Raw genomic sequence first — 16,455 nt, forward strand, 5'->3', positions numbered from 1 at the left:
ATATACTGCCTTTGGTAATCCATGTAGCACCACAAAGTGGTGTTGTGCTGATTTTAGCCATGCGATTTGACATGTTGAGTCGCAAGGCCAAATCGCTTCAATATGGATGTGCTATCTCTATTCAGAATTGTTATATTGTTGCACATCAGACATATACAAGATTGAAGGTTGTCTGTCCTTTTATGTCTTGCATATACTGCCTTATTGGCTGCCTATCAGAAAGGACACAGCAGTGAAGATTGCTTGTCTTTTTCTGATTTTGTTTTTGCTGCTCAGCTGAGAGACACATTGAGGATGGTGGCCTCTCTGCTCAGTATTGGTATATTACTACACATCAGACATACACAAAGATTGAATGTTTGTGTCCTGTATGTCCTATATTTACTGCCTTATCGTTTGTATATCAGGCTAAGCAGTGTTTCTCATGGATCTACCTTTCTGCATCTTAGGGATACACAGCAGGGGTTTGTTGGCTACAATCCTCCAGGGAGTCACAGCATTGGGGACCCCTTACTTATTCGACCTGAAAATTGCTATTTGTTTTTTTTTTTCCCTGCGACCTGTGTAATCTTGAGGTCTGTGGATCCAGGAATCAGGGACTGCTGGTGTCGCACAGACACAAATGGTACCCATTGGAAGCCATAGTATATGACTTCTCATGCGTCTTGCAGTCCCAAGTCGCAGGTTGGGTCGCACGGGTGTGGGAACCCTAAACTTATCTGTCCCTTCTGATTGAGGTTTTGCTACACAGCAGGAATACTCATCATGGCGTTATTGTTTTATTTTGCAGCAGACCAGAAAGATTGCAGCTGTAAAGGCTGTCTGTCTTTTTCCTCAGTGTCTGCTTTTATGTTGTTGCACAGCAGAAATACTCAAGATTGAAGCTTGTTGGTGCTTTCTGTTTCAGAAAAACACAATGCTGCAGGTTGCTTGTGTCCTTTCTCAGTGTTGGTTCTATCTGAACTACACTACAGAAGTGCATGACAGAAAGGATTGTCTTGTGTTCCATATTTTTCCCTGTGGCATAGCAAAAATGCACAACACGGGAGTTGGTGTTCATATTAATCTTATAACTGTGGTGGTTTGTCAGAAATACACAACATAGAAGTTTGGGTCTTTCTGTCTTTATAGCCTTGTTTTGCTGTACATAGGTAAAGCACAACAGTAAAGGGGGTTCCTGTCCTTTCCGTATTTATATATCAGTTATGACCTAGCTAGCTGCACTAAAGAAATACGCAGCATTTAGTGTTTGCTTGAGTCTTAATGTTTTTACGTCTTGGCAGCACATCAGAAAACCAGACTATGAGGACTGTTTGTCTACATTGAGGTTCAGATTTGGGTCTCTTCCCATATTTGATATATTGGTTTAGCCAGTCACACTCAGGCACACAACATTGTTGTCTATGCTTGTGTCCTTTCTGTCTAAATCTATTGTGCCGTGCCCACAATCTATGATCATTTTATTTGTGATATTAATAATGCATGTATCACCTTTTTGTATTTCAGCCTTCTTTTCCATGGAGGGGCCAGGAGTTCGGGCTGCAGCTTTCACATGTCAGAAAACCTTGACCACTTGCATTCAGGGATGCCAGAACCATTTCCTAGGGTTGAAGCCCTGTAGGGTTATGGGACACTGGAGGAAGGGGATAATGAATCGCCCTGTTTAGTAAGAACTTGGAGAGTTCTGTTCAGAGGAGTATTAGGGCCTAAGGATGAAGTATAAAGATGTATACCCGATCGAATAGGTTTCGGCTCGGTGCATGGCCTTCATTTTGCCCTTTTAGCAAAACTAGACATAGCAATATGGGTAGTCTACTCCTGCTAGGGACTTTAATCTCCTGAAGAAGGCTCTCAGGCGTAAGTAAGGACATAGATTGGGCGTGCCTTAAACCCAGGGTTCAAGCTTCTGTTAATCTATTTCCCTTAAGTAGGCTTCCCTTTAGTCTTTTGCTGACATAAAGATAAAAAGGAAGCAGTTTTATTTCCCTCAACAGGATAGTGTTAAGACAGGCCCTCTTATTGATTAATGTAGTGTCCTTGTCTTACACAGGTCTCTTATTTATCTTTTTAGTGGTTCTAAGTAGCACCTACAGGCATAATAGGCCATGGTTGTTAGATGTGTGAGATAGGCAACATTGCTAACCTACAAGTTTAACATGTTTTCTGATTCCATTTTTAAGAGCCCATTTCACCTAGATACTGCATCTGAAGCGGAAAAGGCAGGAACATCTGTGGAGCAGACCTGCAGATCAGCCGCATGATCCAGCTAAGATGCCTTCATCAAGCATATGAGCGTATGGAATGGAGGTAAAGCTCACTGCAGAGCCAAGGTTCGCCAAGAGGGTTTTGCAGTGGCCCCACCCTAAGGTAGGCCTGAGGTACTTGTTTATCCTCTCAGGTGTGCCGTCCTGGAAGATGACTTGAGAAAAGTACCAGTTACTTACCGGTAACTGTCTTTCTGGGAAATCTTCCAGGACGGCAGGCCTACTTCCCGCCCGTTGGAGGAGGGAAAATTCTAGAACACTAGAAGGTGAGTACCTATGAGGAATGATTTCCCTTGTGAACCTGGTTCAGGAGTTACTTCTCTACAAACTGAGGATCAAGGGGAAGGGTGGGGACTTAAAACAGCTGTCGATTGATTGTGTTTCCTGTAGGGAGGAGCCTCTCATCTCTCAGGTGTGCCGTCCTGGAAGATTTCCCAGAAAGACAGTTACCGGTAAGTAACTGGTACTTTTCCGCATTTACATGCTGTGTTTGGAGCATTTAAAAAAATAAATAAATTAAATAGTCAAAAATCTATCCACATTAAAAATGCACATAAATTAAATTCTAAGCATCCGCCCTGAATGCATTTTTTTGCTTTCCAAAAAATGCTTAAAAACTCAACTGCTTAGAAACAACTGTAAATTTCCTGTGTACATGTACTGATAAGATAACCTAGAGGAGGGTTCAGGAGCAGTTAAAAAAAAAAAAACCCCAACTGCTCCTAAACATCCGTTTACCAGCAGCAGTGTACATGAGGCCTTATACAAGCTGTGCACTTAGGGCCGGTTCACACAGCGAGGCGCGGCGAGGCGTCTCCGACTTACCTCGCCGCGACCTGCGGGGAGCTCAGCGGCGACTTGCAGAGGACTTCTGTATAGAAGTCAATGCAAGTCGCCCCGAAGTAGTACAGGAACCTTTTTTCTGAGTCGGAGCGACTCGAGTCGCTCCTCTCAGAACGGTTCCATAGTACAGAACGGGGGAGACTTGCGGGAGCGAGGCGAGCCGTGTCGCGTCGCCTCGCCTCGCTGTGTGAACCGGCCCTTACTACTTTGTTGTAGCAAGGTGTCATTTCTTCAGTGTTGTCGCATAAAAAGATACAATAGAATATTTACAAAAATGTGAGGGGTGTACTCACTTTTGTGCGATACTGTATATAAAATGAGTTTCACTTTTTGATTTGAATTACTGAAATAAACTTTGTGATGATATTATAATTTTATGAGATGCACCTGTATATAGGGCTTGAAAAATTTTCCACTCTTATATTTTTGTTGGAAACGGTGAGGGCAGGAGGAGCAGTAATTGGTCATGTCTGAGAGTGTCATGTGATTAGCCTGTCTGGCAAGCCGGTGTAGTGTCATATTTTGCTTCCCATCGTAGAATGCTCCGGAAGTGAAGTTGCGGCAAGAAATTTTGCACTGCGCATGCGCGATGCGTTCCAAACACCTGCGCCATGCGTTCCAGAGGTTTTGCGACAATGCAGTTCAGTGAAACCATCAGATAATGTCACAGAAGTGAGGGGAGGAAATCGTGACGTTAACTGTAGACAGAGTGACGTTAACTTTAGACAGAGTGGAGAGAGAGCTGGTAACCGAGGCTCGGGGAGGGGATTACCTCCCCTCACTTCCGTGACATTATCTGACAGATTCACTGGTCTGCATTGTCGCAAATCCTTTGGAACGCATGCGCAGTGTGAAATTTGTGGCCCCACATCACTTCCAGGGTATTCTACGATGGGGAGCAAAATATGACACTACATCGGCTGACCTTGCAGTTTAGTATAACCACTTCCTGACCGCCGCACGCCATTGTACGTCGGCATAATGGCACGGGCAGGTACGTCCACTTTTAAAATGCTGCCCTGCTATCGCCAACGCGCCTCCGGCGGTGCGTTCGCGTGCTGGTCGTCGGTCCCGCGGACTCGATTGCCATGGGCCTACCCGTGATCGTCTCATGGGGCGGCTGAACAAGGAGATGTAAACAGCATCTCCCCGTTCTGCCTAGCAACAAGTGATGCTGATCTCTGCTCCATGTGATTGGTGCAGAGATCAGTGTTAACTAAAACAAAGCCCAGCCCCCCACAGTTAGTAACACGCCCCTAGGGACACTTAACCCCTACACTGCCACCCACTGGTTAACCCCTTCACTGCCAGTGTCATTTACACAGGATTTACTGCATTTGTATAGCAGTGATTGCTGTATAAATGACAATGGTCCCAAAAATGTCCAATGTGTCCGCCATAATGTCGCAGTCACAATAAAAACGCTGGTCGCCGTCATTACTAGCAAAAAAAAAAAAATAAAAATTAATAAAAATGCCATAAAACTATCCCCTATTTTGTAAACGCTATAACTTTTGTGCAAACCAATCAATAATCGCTTATTGAGATGTTTGTTTTTTACCAAAAATATGTAGAAGAATACGTATCAGCCTAAACTGAGGGAAAAAAACTTTTTTTTATATATTTTTGGGGCATATTTATTATAACAAAAAGTAAAAAATAATGCATTGTTTTCAAAATTGTCGCTCTATTTTTGTTTATAGCACAAAAAATAAAAACCGCAGGGGTGATCAAATACCACCAAAAGAAAGCTCTATTTGTAGAAAAAAAAGGACGTCAATTTTGTTTGGGAGCCACGCCGCACGATCGCACAATTGTCAGTTAAAGCGACGCAGTGCCGAATTGCAAAAAGTGGTGTGGTCTTAAGCCAGCAAAATTGTCTGGTCTGAAAGTGGATAATTAGTGTAATATGTGTATTTGAAAATCTTAAGAGTTGAAAAAAAGTGCGGAAACTTTTTGAAGGACCCTCGTGTGTGTGTGTGTGTATATGTACCATATATATGGAAATTAATAACATATTTTTGTGTCTGTGCTTTTTCCTCAAATGCTATTTTTTTTTTTCATTACCACCTGTAGCCACTAGGTGGTGGTGTAGCTCTAAAAACTTTTAACTTTGCCTTGTACTATAGAAAATGGTCCACACAGAAGCCTTTTCTCGTCCTCTAAGCCGGAATGAAGTTGTTGGCTTAATCTTCAGACTGACAATATTTGGAGCAGTCACCTACTTCACAATTAAATGGATGGTTGATGCCATAGATCCTACCAGAAAACAGAAAATCGAAGCTCAGAAGCAGGTAAAGTAGTATGATTAAAGATGATCATATTAAATACAGCAGGAGATATACTGAGATAGGTTCTTTAGCAATGGTTTGGTTTTTGGTAACCAGTTCAATTTGTTATTGCTTGAGTATTTTAGAAAAAGCAAATATTACTTTGCTATGGGGAACAGCTATAGTCTGTCTGATGCTTTTTATATAGTTTAGCTTCGTTATGTCAGATACCTAATATTAAACATAGTCTAGAATCAGCATAGAGAACATGCAATTAGTGCAAAAGGAGCCGCCCCCCTTGGACTTTTTAGGCAGAGAAGAGTATAGAGAAGTAGAAATATGTAAAAGGCAGCTCTGTGCCATTTTTATCTAGATACAAAACAGTAGGTATTGCCAACAGACAACATCCGTTAAAAAATGTTGTTATACAAAGTTCACCAATGGAATTCATAATACATGAATGTACATACCATATTTATCAGCGTATATCATGTACTTTTTTCCCCTTAAACCATGGGGGGAAATCATGGGTGCATGTGCATGTTATACGCTGATCCCCGCTGTCTGTGTCGGCAAGAGGAGTGCCGAGTCTACTGTGTGCTTGACTCCGCTAGCAGTTAAGCCCAGTCCCGCCTCCTAGCCTTTACATCCCACCATTGGATCAGTGTTGAGTCCATCATAGGAGTCGGGCCAAAGGGCAGGAAAGGGGGTGACTGCGAGTGGAGCTGGCTGGGTCTATGTCGGCAGCGCTCCTCTTGCCCTCAGAGACAGCGGGGACAAGCCGAAAGGAGCCGAATATATCGGCTGTGGCGCTAAATTTAAAATCCAAACGTTCTGCAATTTTGGGCAAGGCTGCAGATAAACGCTGGGGAAGGCTGCATTGATGGGCATTTAAAATGTAATTTTTTTATTTTTATTTTTTTTGGTCCCTGACAGACTAGTCATAGGCGTCACTATAAAAGATGACGCTAAGCCAGTTAACTTAGGCCCAGCCAATCAGACTTTCCCCTAACATGAATTTCAAACCATTTGTGTTTTTCCCACCACTCCTCTGGGTAGGCCCTAGTGGCTGCCCATCCTGTTTCCTGGTTGAAGTTGGTATGTACATATAGTTAAGGTCTACCATGGTGTTTTAGAAGAAAACTGATGCTACATGCAGATGGCACCTGGAAGATTTACATCACTACAGTTGCACTTTAGGTAAATTAGTGTGCACCTGCATTATCTAAAAAATGATTTATACTGACACAAGGCAAACTCACCCAGACACAATATAAAGCAAACACTGTATAAATGCCAATGTGTTCTTTTTTTCATTAGGTAAATTGCTAAAATGTCTTGTTTGCTTAATGATGAAGCTGTTTTGTGTCTTTGTTCTGCTTTTCAGGCTGAGAAACTAATGAGGCAGATTGGTGTAACGAACGTTAAGCTCACTGAATATGAAATGAGCATTGCAGCCCATCTTGTCGACCCACTCAGCATGCTGGTATGTTGTGGCACAGTGACCTCACTGAAAGCATTGTTTATTTTGAAAGTAGGGTACCATATCTTTCTTAGTTTCTAATTTAAGAAAACCTATGGGGAAAATCAAAAGGGACATTATGATGCAGTTTGTCACACAATGCTTACAAGCCAGTAAGTCTGTTATGTTTCAACTCCCTTTTAACAAAAAGTTGAATTTAGAGAGCTGAACCTAACAATTTAACACCAACAGCTGCTTACAATGGACAGCTGTTATTCATTTGTATGAAGCATTTATCCCAAAATGAAGAAAAAAAACTGTTGCTGTACCTGCTTTAAAAGTATTCATTGTATTCAGGCTTTAATTTACTTGGTCATTTATGTAAAGTCCATCTAGTAGGCTGATAATGCTGCTGTCCACCCTAAGACACTCTGTAGCCACTTTTAGGGCTCGTTCAGACGTGTGTCAATACCTTGTGTTTATTCAGCATTTTTAAAGCCTCATAACCGGACTTCAATACCTTCCATGAATATTACAATGTCCCCACACAGGAGCGGTGGCGTTGTCATGTCTTGTGTTAAAAATTAAGCAGCATGTCCCTTTCAATGGGGCACTGAAGCTTGTTAGCCACTTACATTGATTTCAATGGTAATGCTCAAACACACCTTTAACAGCACCTAGAGCATTTATGGTGCATTAGTGAAGCATTTATAAAAGGTTAGCTGGGCATTGGAGAAGACAGCGGAGGTTTCTGTATCCCAGAATTCACTCGGAAATAACGGAGAACTAGGACAGAGCACCTCCAGTCACTTCCAATTTGTACAGAGCAACCCTGAGGTAACACCATTTTGTTTCTGTGTGCAGGCAACAGCATCAACCAGCCAGCAATACTGACAGTGCCTGGCGGGATTGGAGGCATTGAACATTATTGTCAGTGGCAAAGCTTTTTGTTTCAGCAAAGCTCAGCTGGATCAACCCAAGTGTCAAAGAGATAAAAGTATATGAATCCATCTTGCAGATAAATCACATGTCTATCGCACCACAACCTTAACCACACCTCCAAAATAGATCATTTTATTTACATCACTTCCCCTTTAAGCGCTTCTCACTAGAAAAAGCAACACCTCCACGGGCATTTATTCATGCTATAGGAGCATTTAGTGAGCATTGCTTTGTTCTTCATAATCAACACACATGTGAATGAACCCTTAGACATGACGTGTGTCACTGGCCAGATAACCTGGAACAAACCAAAGCAGCCACCACATACTAAGGGTTTGTAAGCTGGTCATAGGTTTCTGTATATGAAAGTTTTTTTGGTATTGGTTAAACTGTATTCTGTATTGTGTGTTGTTTCCCCCCCCCCAACCTGAAGAACTATGTTACCTGTTGGGTTGTGTTGTTGTGAGTCCAGTGGAAAGGTGTCCTTGTCCGTGACTCTGCCTTCTTCCAAGGCTTTGGTGTCACTTTTCCCAGAGCTTGACTCCTAATTAATTGATTGTTCTGCAATATTAAGAATTTAACAAGGAGAGTTGCACCATGACTGGCACAGTAGATTTCAGCAAAAGGGATCTGGTGTGGTAGTTTCCTGCAGTTGACTCTGAAAATAATTGAAAAGTGTGTAGATTTATAATTTTATAAAAAAAAAAAAAGCCCATAACTTTACCTAAACTGACTCATTGAACCTACTCCCTCAACCTTGAAGCTGTACTAAAGTCCTAAGATCCTATGTGAGCTGACCCGGACATAACGGTGCCCCTTTTTGCACTGATTTCCCAAGCATTTTGGCTGCCCTACCCAGTTCTTCCTTGCTGGACTAGAGAGCATTTCCTGTTCTCCTCTTCGCCATGGTTTTCTGGCAGAATCAACTGTTAATTTTTCTGTACTTGCAATATTTTCAAAGCTGGCTTCAGGCAAAACAAATTTTTCTAAATATAAGATGCATGTATATTGTTAAATCTTGGCCTCCTTTGTATATTTCCTCCACTTATGTGTAGTAATTCAGAATGAAACAACTGCCTGAGTTTTCTGTAATAAAGTCCCATCAATGCTGCTCTTTCTGCTTGTGTAAAGTGACTGGTCTTTTATCCACCCCCTCCTGTAGTTTTCTGGAGGCAGGGGGTAGATGCATATCTACAGACAGAACAGGAAAAAAATCAAGCATTCTATGGCCACCTTTGCATTGAACCTCCTCGCGACATTTAAAGTTAACCTTGGAAATTAAAAAGAGCATCTATCCTTTAACCTAATTATCTATTTTACTTCAATACTGAACCAAAGCTTAGCTCCTCAACATTTTGTAAAAAAAATTCCTAAAAGTGAATACTTGTTTTATTGGGTCTCCTGACTCCTTTGTTGAGATCTAAATAAACCACTTGTTACTGTGATTCCCCCCGTACATTAATTTTTAGTGCCCAGAAGTCCATCACTGTGAGGATTCTGTGAGAGGAACCTTAACCTGCAGTCCCTTCTATCGCTAGCACTCACCTTAACCTTCATTCTAACCTTCCCTAATGGTACATAAGCCTTTGTTTTGTATGCTTACCTGCTTTACTACCGCAGCCTCTGTGGTAATGTCTAACAATCCTACACTGAAAGACACTACCACTGTAAAGTAGTGACCACTAGTTCCCTTCAGACTGTACCCAGCTGACTTATAAAAAAAAAAAAATCCATACAGTGTGGAGAATTGTAAATGGCATCCTAGAAACATTGCGTTGTCTTGATAGGATAGCATGACAGGAAGTGCCAGATCAGTAATCCAGTATAGTCAGTAATGATCTATAAGGAATGTTGGGCAGAATATTAACTACATTATCATGTAAAAATAGATAAATAACTGCCGAGCTTATAACCGCACTTGAAAAGCTATTTAAAACAGCACCTAGCACAATATTGCAGAAATTACAAAAAAAAAAAGTATTTTAAGTGCAGCGCTGGCTCCTGACGAGCAGGCTATTGTTTTTGTAAAGTTAAAGCGGAGGTCCACCCTAAAATGGACCTCCGCTCATCGGAATCCCCCCCCCCCTCCGGTGCCACAATCGGCACCTTTCAGGGGGGAGGGGGGTGCAGTTACCTGGATATTCCAGGTAACTGCACCCACTTCCGGGCTAGCTCTCTGCGGAAAGGGGCGTACGTTACGCCCCTTTCCGCAAGCGCCCGCCCCCTTCAGCAAGTGCCCCGCTGCCTGCTGGGAAACACACAGCTCCCAGAGGCAGCGGGGACCGTCCGGATTGTGCCGCGCGGCTCGCGCATGCGCAGTAGGGAACCGGGAAATGAAGCCGAAAGGCTCCATTTCCTGATTCCCATACCCAAGATGGCGGCGGCAGGACCCGCCAGACGAGCGAGCGATCGGCTTCGGGTGCCGACATCGCGGGCGCGCTGGACAGGTAAGTGTCACTATTTAAAAGTCAGCAGCTGCAGTATTTGTAGCTGCTGGCTTTTAAAAAAAAAAAAAAAAAAAACGCGGAGTCCCGGTGGACTCCCGCTTTAACTTGCATGAAGCCACAGTTGGGCTTCGGGATTATTTCTCTAAATTTCTGGTTTCTGTACCAGTCCAGCTAGGTTGCACTAGGTTCTCCTTTGACCGCAGGTGTCCCTGTCACCGTTGGCAAGAGTTGAAACACAGTCTAGCTGGATGCATTGAATGCCACTTATCCCTCGGAACCAGCCCAGTGGGAGTGGTTTCCTGCTGGGCATTCTGGGGGTGGTATTTAAGGTACCAACGCCATGTTGGCGGGGGAGTACTTTTCTGTCTGTTTGGTTTGGGTGGTCCTCCTGGCCTGGGGTGTGGAACTATGCATCCTGTGTCTCTGGGCTGGCTAGCCCGAGGCGACGCAACTGAAGCGATAGGCCCAAGTGAATTTCGGAGCCTACTGATCCAGGGATGGTCCGGTGCCATCTCATCAGAAGGGTAGGGCCAGCAACTGAAGAACCCCGGCGGAGGACTCTTTCAGGAGAGGCTGGTTTCTCTGAAGGAGCCAGGAAGCCACCTGGATCAACACTCATACGGTACCGCAGGGTCGGCTGGGAGAAACTGGTATCATATGTCAGTTCTTTAAATTTATCCATATACCTCAGTAATGCTCAAGTGTATCTCACAAGTCTGTGGCAGAGATTTTACCGAGCATCCCACCGGCTGCTAGGCCTAGTGAGAGAGGTCTTTCCGGGGGTTGTTCAATCCAGTTGTGGAGCAGTTTTATTCTCTGGATTCTCTTTCACCTTGCAATTTAAGTACCTGAACTCACCCCTAACCCTCTACCCTCCATTAAGAGACTGTTTTTCCTAAATAAACATGGACACTGTGTTTTTTCTTCCTCACCAGGTGACATGGAGCGACATTGCTGGCCTGGATGATGTGATAACAGATCTGAAAGATACCGTTATTCTCCCAATAAGAAAGAAGCATTTATTTGAGAACTCGAGACTTCTGCAGCCTCCCAAAGGTATTGTGCGCTTTGCTAACATACATACTTATTTTTATAAATTTCAAATTTTTTTTTTATCAAGGTATGGAAATCTATATTCATGTCCACAAAATTACTTTCAGTTTTGGTGGGTGATTCACATGTTGTCTTATTCTGCTGGAGAGTTCAGTGAAAATATGTGCCCTTTAACGTCTCCATAGCAAAAACAAGTTGTCACACTTTGGTTGCTCAGTATTTTTCTTTTTTCGATTTGCTAGTAAAATCCATTAGAGAAAAGTGACAACATCATTTGAATGACATAGAAAGTTGGTCAGAGCTGAGATTTCTAGTGCAATCATCTTGCAGCTTCCATTATAAATGTGATTGCCAGCCAACATATAAAACTGGGTGAATGCAGTCTTTTTTTTTATTTATTTATTTTTTTTTTTTTTGGTATGTGTGCAGTTTTTTTCTTTTTTACTGCTGTAAAATTAACTTCTTGGGTCATAACTCACTCTGGCCAGTGTGTATGGAGGAAGGACTTATGTGATGTCCTTACTGGTAACAGCAGTTGTGAAATGAAAGGCTGTCTTGGCAAGATTTGCTTACAAAAAGACTTGCGTGGCATAGCGGGGTTCCAGACGTCCTCTTTGTTTAAACATCCACAAACCCAATAACTTCAGGGCATCCTCCCTTATTAAAATGGCTAATTATGCCATTCTGGCAAGGATATCTAAATGCTTGTACTCGCAGAGATCAGAGAAAAATGTTGCTTTCACTTATTTTATTGATCCGTGTATACATTTCCTGCCAATTATATTATACAACAGGAATTGATAGAATACCATTCCTTTCATTCATTCCTAGCAACAGTTCTTACAATGTAACCACAAACATTCCTTCTAAGACTACTGCGCTCAGATATCTCGGTGGTCTGCTGCACTGGCCTCTGTCAGTTGCAACTCACTTGAGGTGTTTAACCACACTACAGTCTTTCCATCCAGCACCAGCCTGAGGACTTGTTTACACTTGGTGGTGAGGGGGGTAATAAAAATAGGTGGTTTAGCTACAGTTTTTCTGCCCCCTTAAGCTGCAAATGCAGCTGACTAGGATTCTGCACATGATATGGCTGCAGCCAAAATTAGAGCTGGTTGCATTCGGCAGGCAGTACCACCAACAAACGTGACCCTGTCAAGAGAATGGAGCCACACCCGTTGCATTGCTGTAATGTGGGTTTTAATGGTTAACAATAGTGCCCCTCAGCCTCCTGTCAACTACCCAGAGGAGCAGAAATGACTGCCACAAATGTAAACTAGGCCTTACTGTGTTAAGCCTCACTCTCTCCTCCACTTTCATGGAAGCACAGAGCCCTTGAGCAATAAACTTCACTCGCATCCTAACATCCGATGTACACCTCTTGGTGTAGATGCTGCTGGCTCAGGTGAGGCAACCAAGGCAATATCCTTTTAGATAACCATTTGAGTGAGACTAATACTCCTCAGTATTGTCAAATGCAGGCAGTCAACTTTTGCTGTCTTTTTGGGACTTCCACTCTTTCCCCAGGGCTAATGTGCTGCAACACCTAGATGGAATCTAACAGAGTCTAAAATGGGAAACCTAGCCAAGGCAAAACCCCCTGATGTGGATGGAACTATTTTTAGGGATTGTAAGGTAGTCCCAGGGATAGAGGTAGTGAAATTTCATAGGAACAGGAGGAAGAGACTACCCCAGTTGTCTGAGACTAAAGAATTACGCCAAGGACTACCTGATCTGCAGAGACAGGACCCAACCCCTCAACTGCAGGGAGGGAGACTGGAGATAGCCAAGAAAGGCTGGGAAAGGGGGAATCCATCCTGAGGAGGGTTCTTCTAATGCTCTATACTCCCTTGATGGTGAAGAAGGAATGAATTGCCTTTTTTAGGGATGTCTTAAGCCAGGTAGACACCAACTCTGGTACCCCCCCGAGACCTGATATGGCTGGATCTTAAAAGGATCCAAAAAGCTGAATCTTTTAACAGCTGGTTGCCTGAGGAATCTACATTGGGCATGCCAGGGGAAGGTAATGGACTGCATGCAGAAGCCAGTTCTCCTGGAAGCATCAGTAGAGCCCAAGTGACGACTAAGATCTATATCCTTGTCCACGTAGGGAACATCTAGAGCTGGTCCTACTTGCCCATATAGTTCAGAGAGTCCCTCTGGAGAGGAAGAACCTTTTGGGGTTACCCTGTTCTACTATGGAGTTTTTTTTTTTTCTTGTTTCAGGGACAGAAAGCATACCTGAAAAAAGGAATCAAATGAAGGGGGCGCAGAGGCAAAAGATTAGCCTGTGAGCTAAAGGGGGGGGGGGGTTCTCTGTACCTGAATGCAAGAGAGGAAAAAACTGTTCAAGGACCCACCCGGATGCACAATTAACCCCCCCCCCCCACTTGTAGAAGTAGGGCACATCTTCATGCAGAAGGCATTTCAGAGGGGTTAGCTGACCTTGATTTGAGCCCTAGGTGATGTTCCTATTAAGGTGTTACACTGGGCATACCAGAGTAGGAACAGGTTACTGTTTAACAAATTCAAAGAAGAATTACCAACGCATGCTTAGATGGAGCCCAGGACCCCTCAGTATGCTTCCATTCTGCACGGCGCAATAATAGAAAAGCGGTTGTCAGAAAAAGGTCTTTACATCTCTAAGAACTGTAAAAGACCCAAGGCTGGAGACCGCATGCCGATCCTCCAAATGCAGAGAACTCACCACATAATACTGGGCGGGACTGCGAGCGGAGCCTAGCCGAATACACAGTACAGACGGCTCGGTCTTTTTCAGCAGCTCTCGCTAGAGAAACAGCAGGGAGGCGGGACTACGAGCGCAGCCGAGCAAGTCGGCTCGGTCTTTTTCGGCGGCAGTCGCTCGGTCTGTCTCGGCGGCGGGCAATTTAAACATGGCCAAGCTGCAAATGACACTGCAAAGCTGCAAACAGCGTGGGGCAAGCTGCAAATGACACTGATCATTCTGCAATGATGGACAAGGCTGCAGATGCACACTGATAAGGCTGCATTGATAGGCATTTAAATGTAAGTTTTTTTTTTTTTTGTTTTTTTTTTTTTTTTTGTTTTTTCCTAAAACTTCCCTCCTAAAACTTTTTTCCTTTAAAATGCCCTCCTAAACTTGGGGTGAGTGTTATACGCCGGTGCGTGTTATACCCCGATAAATACGGTATATAGATCAGACCAAAATGAGGGACAAATGAGGAGGAAAGAGGGACATGACTCAAAATCAGGGACAGTCCCTCGAAATCAAGGACAGTTGGGAGCTATGCTATTGTGTACACTGATAAGGCATTACATAACCTCTTATCCTAAGGTGTATTGGTTTCAGTGGCATGCTAGTGTGGGTTGCTTGCTTTTCATATGCCTAGCTTTTTATGTTTTTTTTTTTTTTTTTAAATGTTTTGTTTTTTATGTCCAAGTAGCGTCATCTTTATGAAGCATCCACTGATCTGATGATGTTCTGTTTTGAGATAATTTTAATTGTGTATGCTATTGTGGATTACTTTTTATATGCCAGGTTTTTCATATGCTTACAAAATAATATTTTTTTCCTTTTTTATGTAGCACCCACTATTTTTTATGATCCATTTTGGGGGGAAAAAAAACTACACATGCTATTGTGGATCACTTTTTATATGCCTGGTTTTTCATATTTCTATATTTTTGTGATGTGTTGCTTTGCACGGAGTCATGTTGGATTTTCTCTTTTGCATTTTTAATTCAACTTTGTTGGTAGGGGTGTTGAAAATAATCGGCATAGCGATGCATCACGATTATACCCTTTCCCGACTCGGCATCGATGCGTTATCCAGCATAATCGATTATGCATGACGTCATTCCGGCTCCTCCCCCTGCACAGCAGTGTCTTTGCTGGAATGACAAGCCGCCCATCGGCTGGCTGCGCCTGGTGCTGTCCCATCCTCACGGACAATGTAGCCTCAGAGTCACGTGCTGCCCCCACCCAGGCTCTCCCCCTCCTCCTGGGATTTGTAGCTCTGGACAAGTGGACAGTGACACTGGACATCTCCCCGATGGGTGGGCGCCGGAACTGCACAGAGCTCAGACACACAGAGATCACTGCAGCTGTGTGTCTGAGTCGACTTCAGGTAACAAGCTGTGAGGAGAGGAGGGGGGTTGGTAGGAGTGCTCCTGAGGTGAGAGATAAGCCTGTCATGCTTGATATATGTGCCGGTGAGTGTATAGAAGTGGCACATCCCCCCCCCCCCCCCCACTTGCTGCAACTATCTAGTATGTGTATGCTGTCTGCCTAACACATTGGGGGCTGCGCAAACTCTTTTATTGTCAAATTTCTTCCTGTGATTTCCCTATCATCCCTCCCCTCTGGAACCATCTACTGATCTGCAAGCAGTATATTTCTTACTGATTGCAATGTCTTCCTTTTTTTTTTTTTTTTTTTTTCTGTGATGTTGACCTGTTTACAATCCAAGTTGCTGCCAAAAGACTCAATGGATTTGTTAAAGTGATACTAAAGGGCATTATTTTTTCTTTCAAATAAAAAAAAGATATCATACTTAACTGCTGATCTCATGTATCATGTCTGCAGCCTGACCATCTTCTGTATCATTTCCCCAGTCTCTGGCCATCTCCTGTACCATGTCTTCAGTCTCTGACCATCCCCTGTAGTATGTCCGCAGTCTCTGGCCACCTCCTGTACTATGTCCGCAGTCTCTGGCCACCTCCTGTACTATGTCCGCAGTCTCTGGCCACCTCCTGTACTATGTCCGCAGTCTCTGGCCACCTCCTGTACTATGTCCGCAGTCTCTGGCCACCTCCTGTACTATGTCCGCAGTCTCTGGCCACCTCCTGTACTATGTCCGCAGTCTCTGGCCACCTCCTGTACTATGTCCGCAGTCTCTGGCCACCTCCTGTACTATGTCCGCAGTCTCTGGCCACCTCCTGTACTATGTCCGCAGTCTCTGGCCACCTCCTGTACTATGTCCGCAGTCTCTGGCCACCTCCTGTACTATGTCCGCAGTCTCTGACCACCTCCTGTACTATGTCCGCAGTCTCTGACCACCTCCTGTACTATGTCCGCAGTCTCTGACCACCCCCTGTACTATGTCCGCAGTCTCTGACCACCCCCTGTACTATGTGCGCAGTCTCTGACCACCTCCCCTAGTATTTTGGGGGAGAGCCTGGAGCTCCTTTAA

The 16,455-nt window shown here is 43.8% G+C and overlaps 1 protein-coding gene across 1 annotated transcript in view; it reads left to right on the forward strand.

Moving 5' to 3' along the window:
- Positions 1-16,455, forward strand: part of ATAD1 (ATPase family AAA domain containing 1) — a 42,921-nt gene that overhangs the window by 670 nt on the left and 25,796 nt on the right. The window contains exons 2-4 of the mRNA XM_077454138.1: positions 5,237-5,401; positions 6,765-6,863; positions 11,164-11,284. Of these exons, the coding sequence (XP_077310264.1) occupies positions 5,240-5,401; positions 6,765-6,863; positions 11,164-11,284 (382 nt within the window). The 5' untranslated portion in view covers positions 5,237-5,239. The remainder of the gene's footprint in view (positions 1-5,236; positions 5,402-6,764; positions 6,864-11,163; positions 11,285-16,455) is intronic.

Source organism: Lithobates pipiens, unplaced genomic scaffold, assembly GCF_037356315.1.
Source record: "Lithobates pipiens isolate NorthernLeopardFrog02 unplaced genomic scaffold, aLitPip1_a1.2 Scaffold_25, whole genome shotgun sequence".
Classification (NCBI taxonomy): domain Eukaryota; kingdom Metazoa; phylum Chordata; class Amphibia; order Anura; family Ranidae; genus Lithobates; species Lithobates pipiens.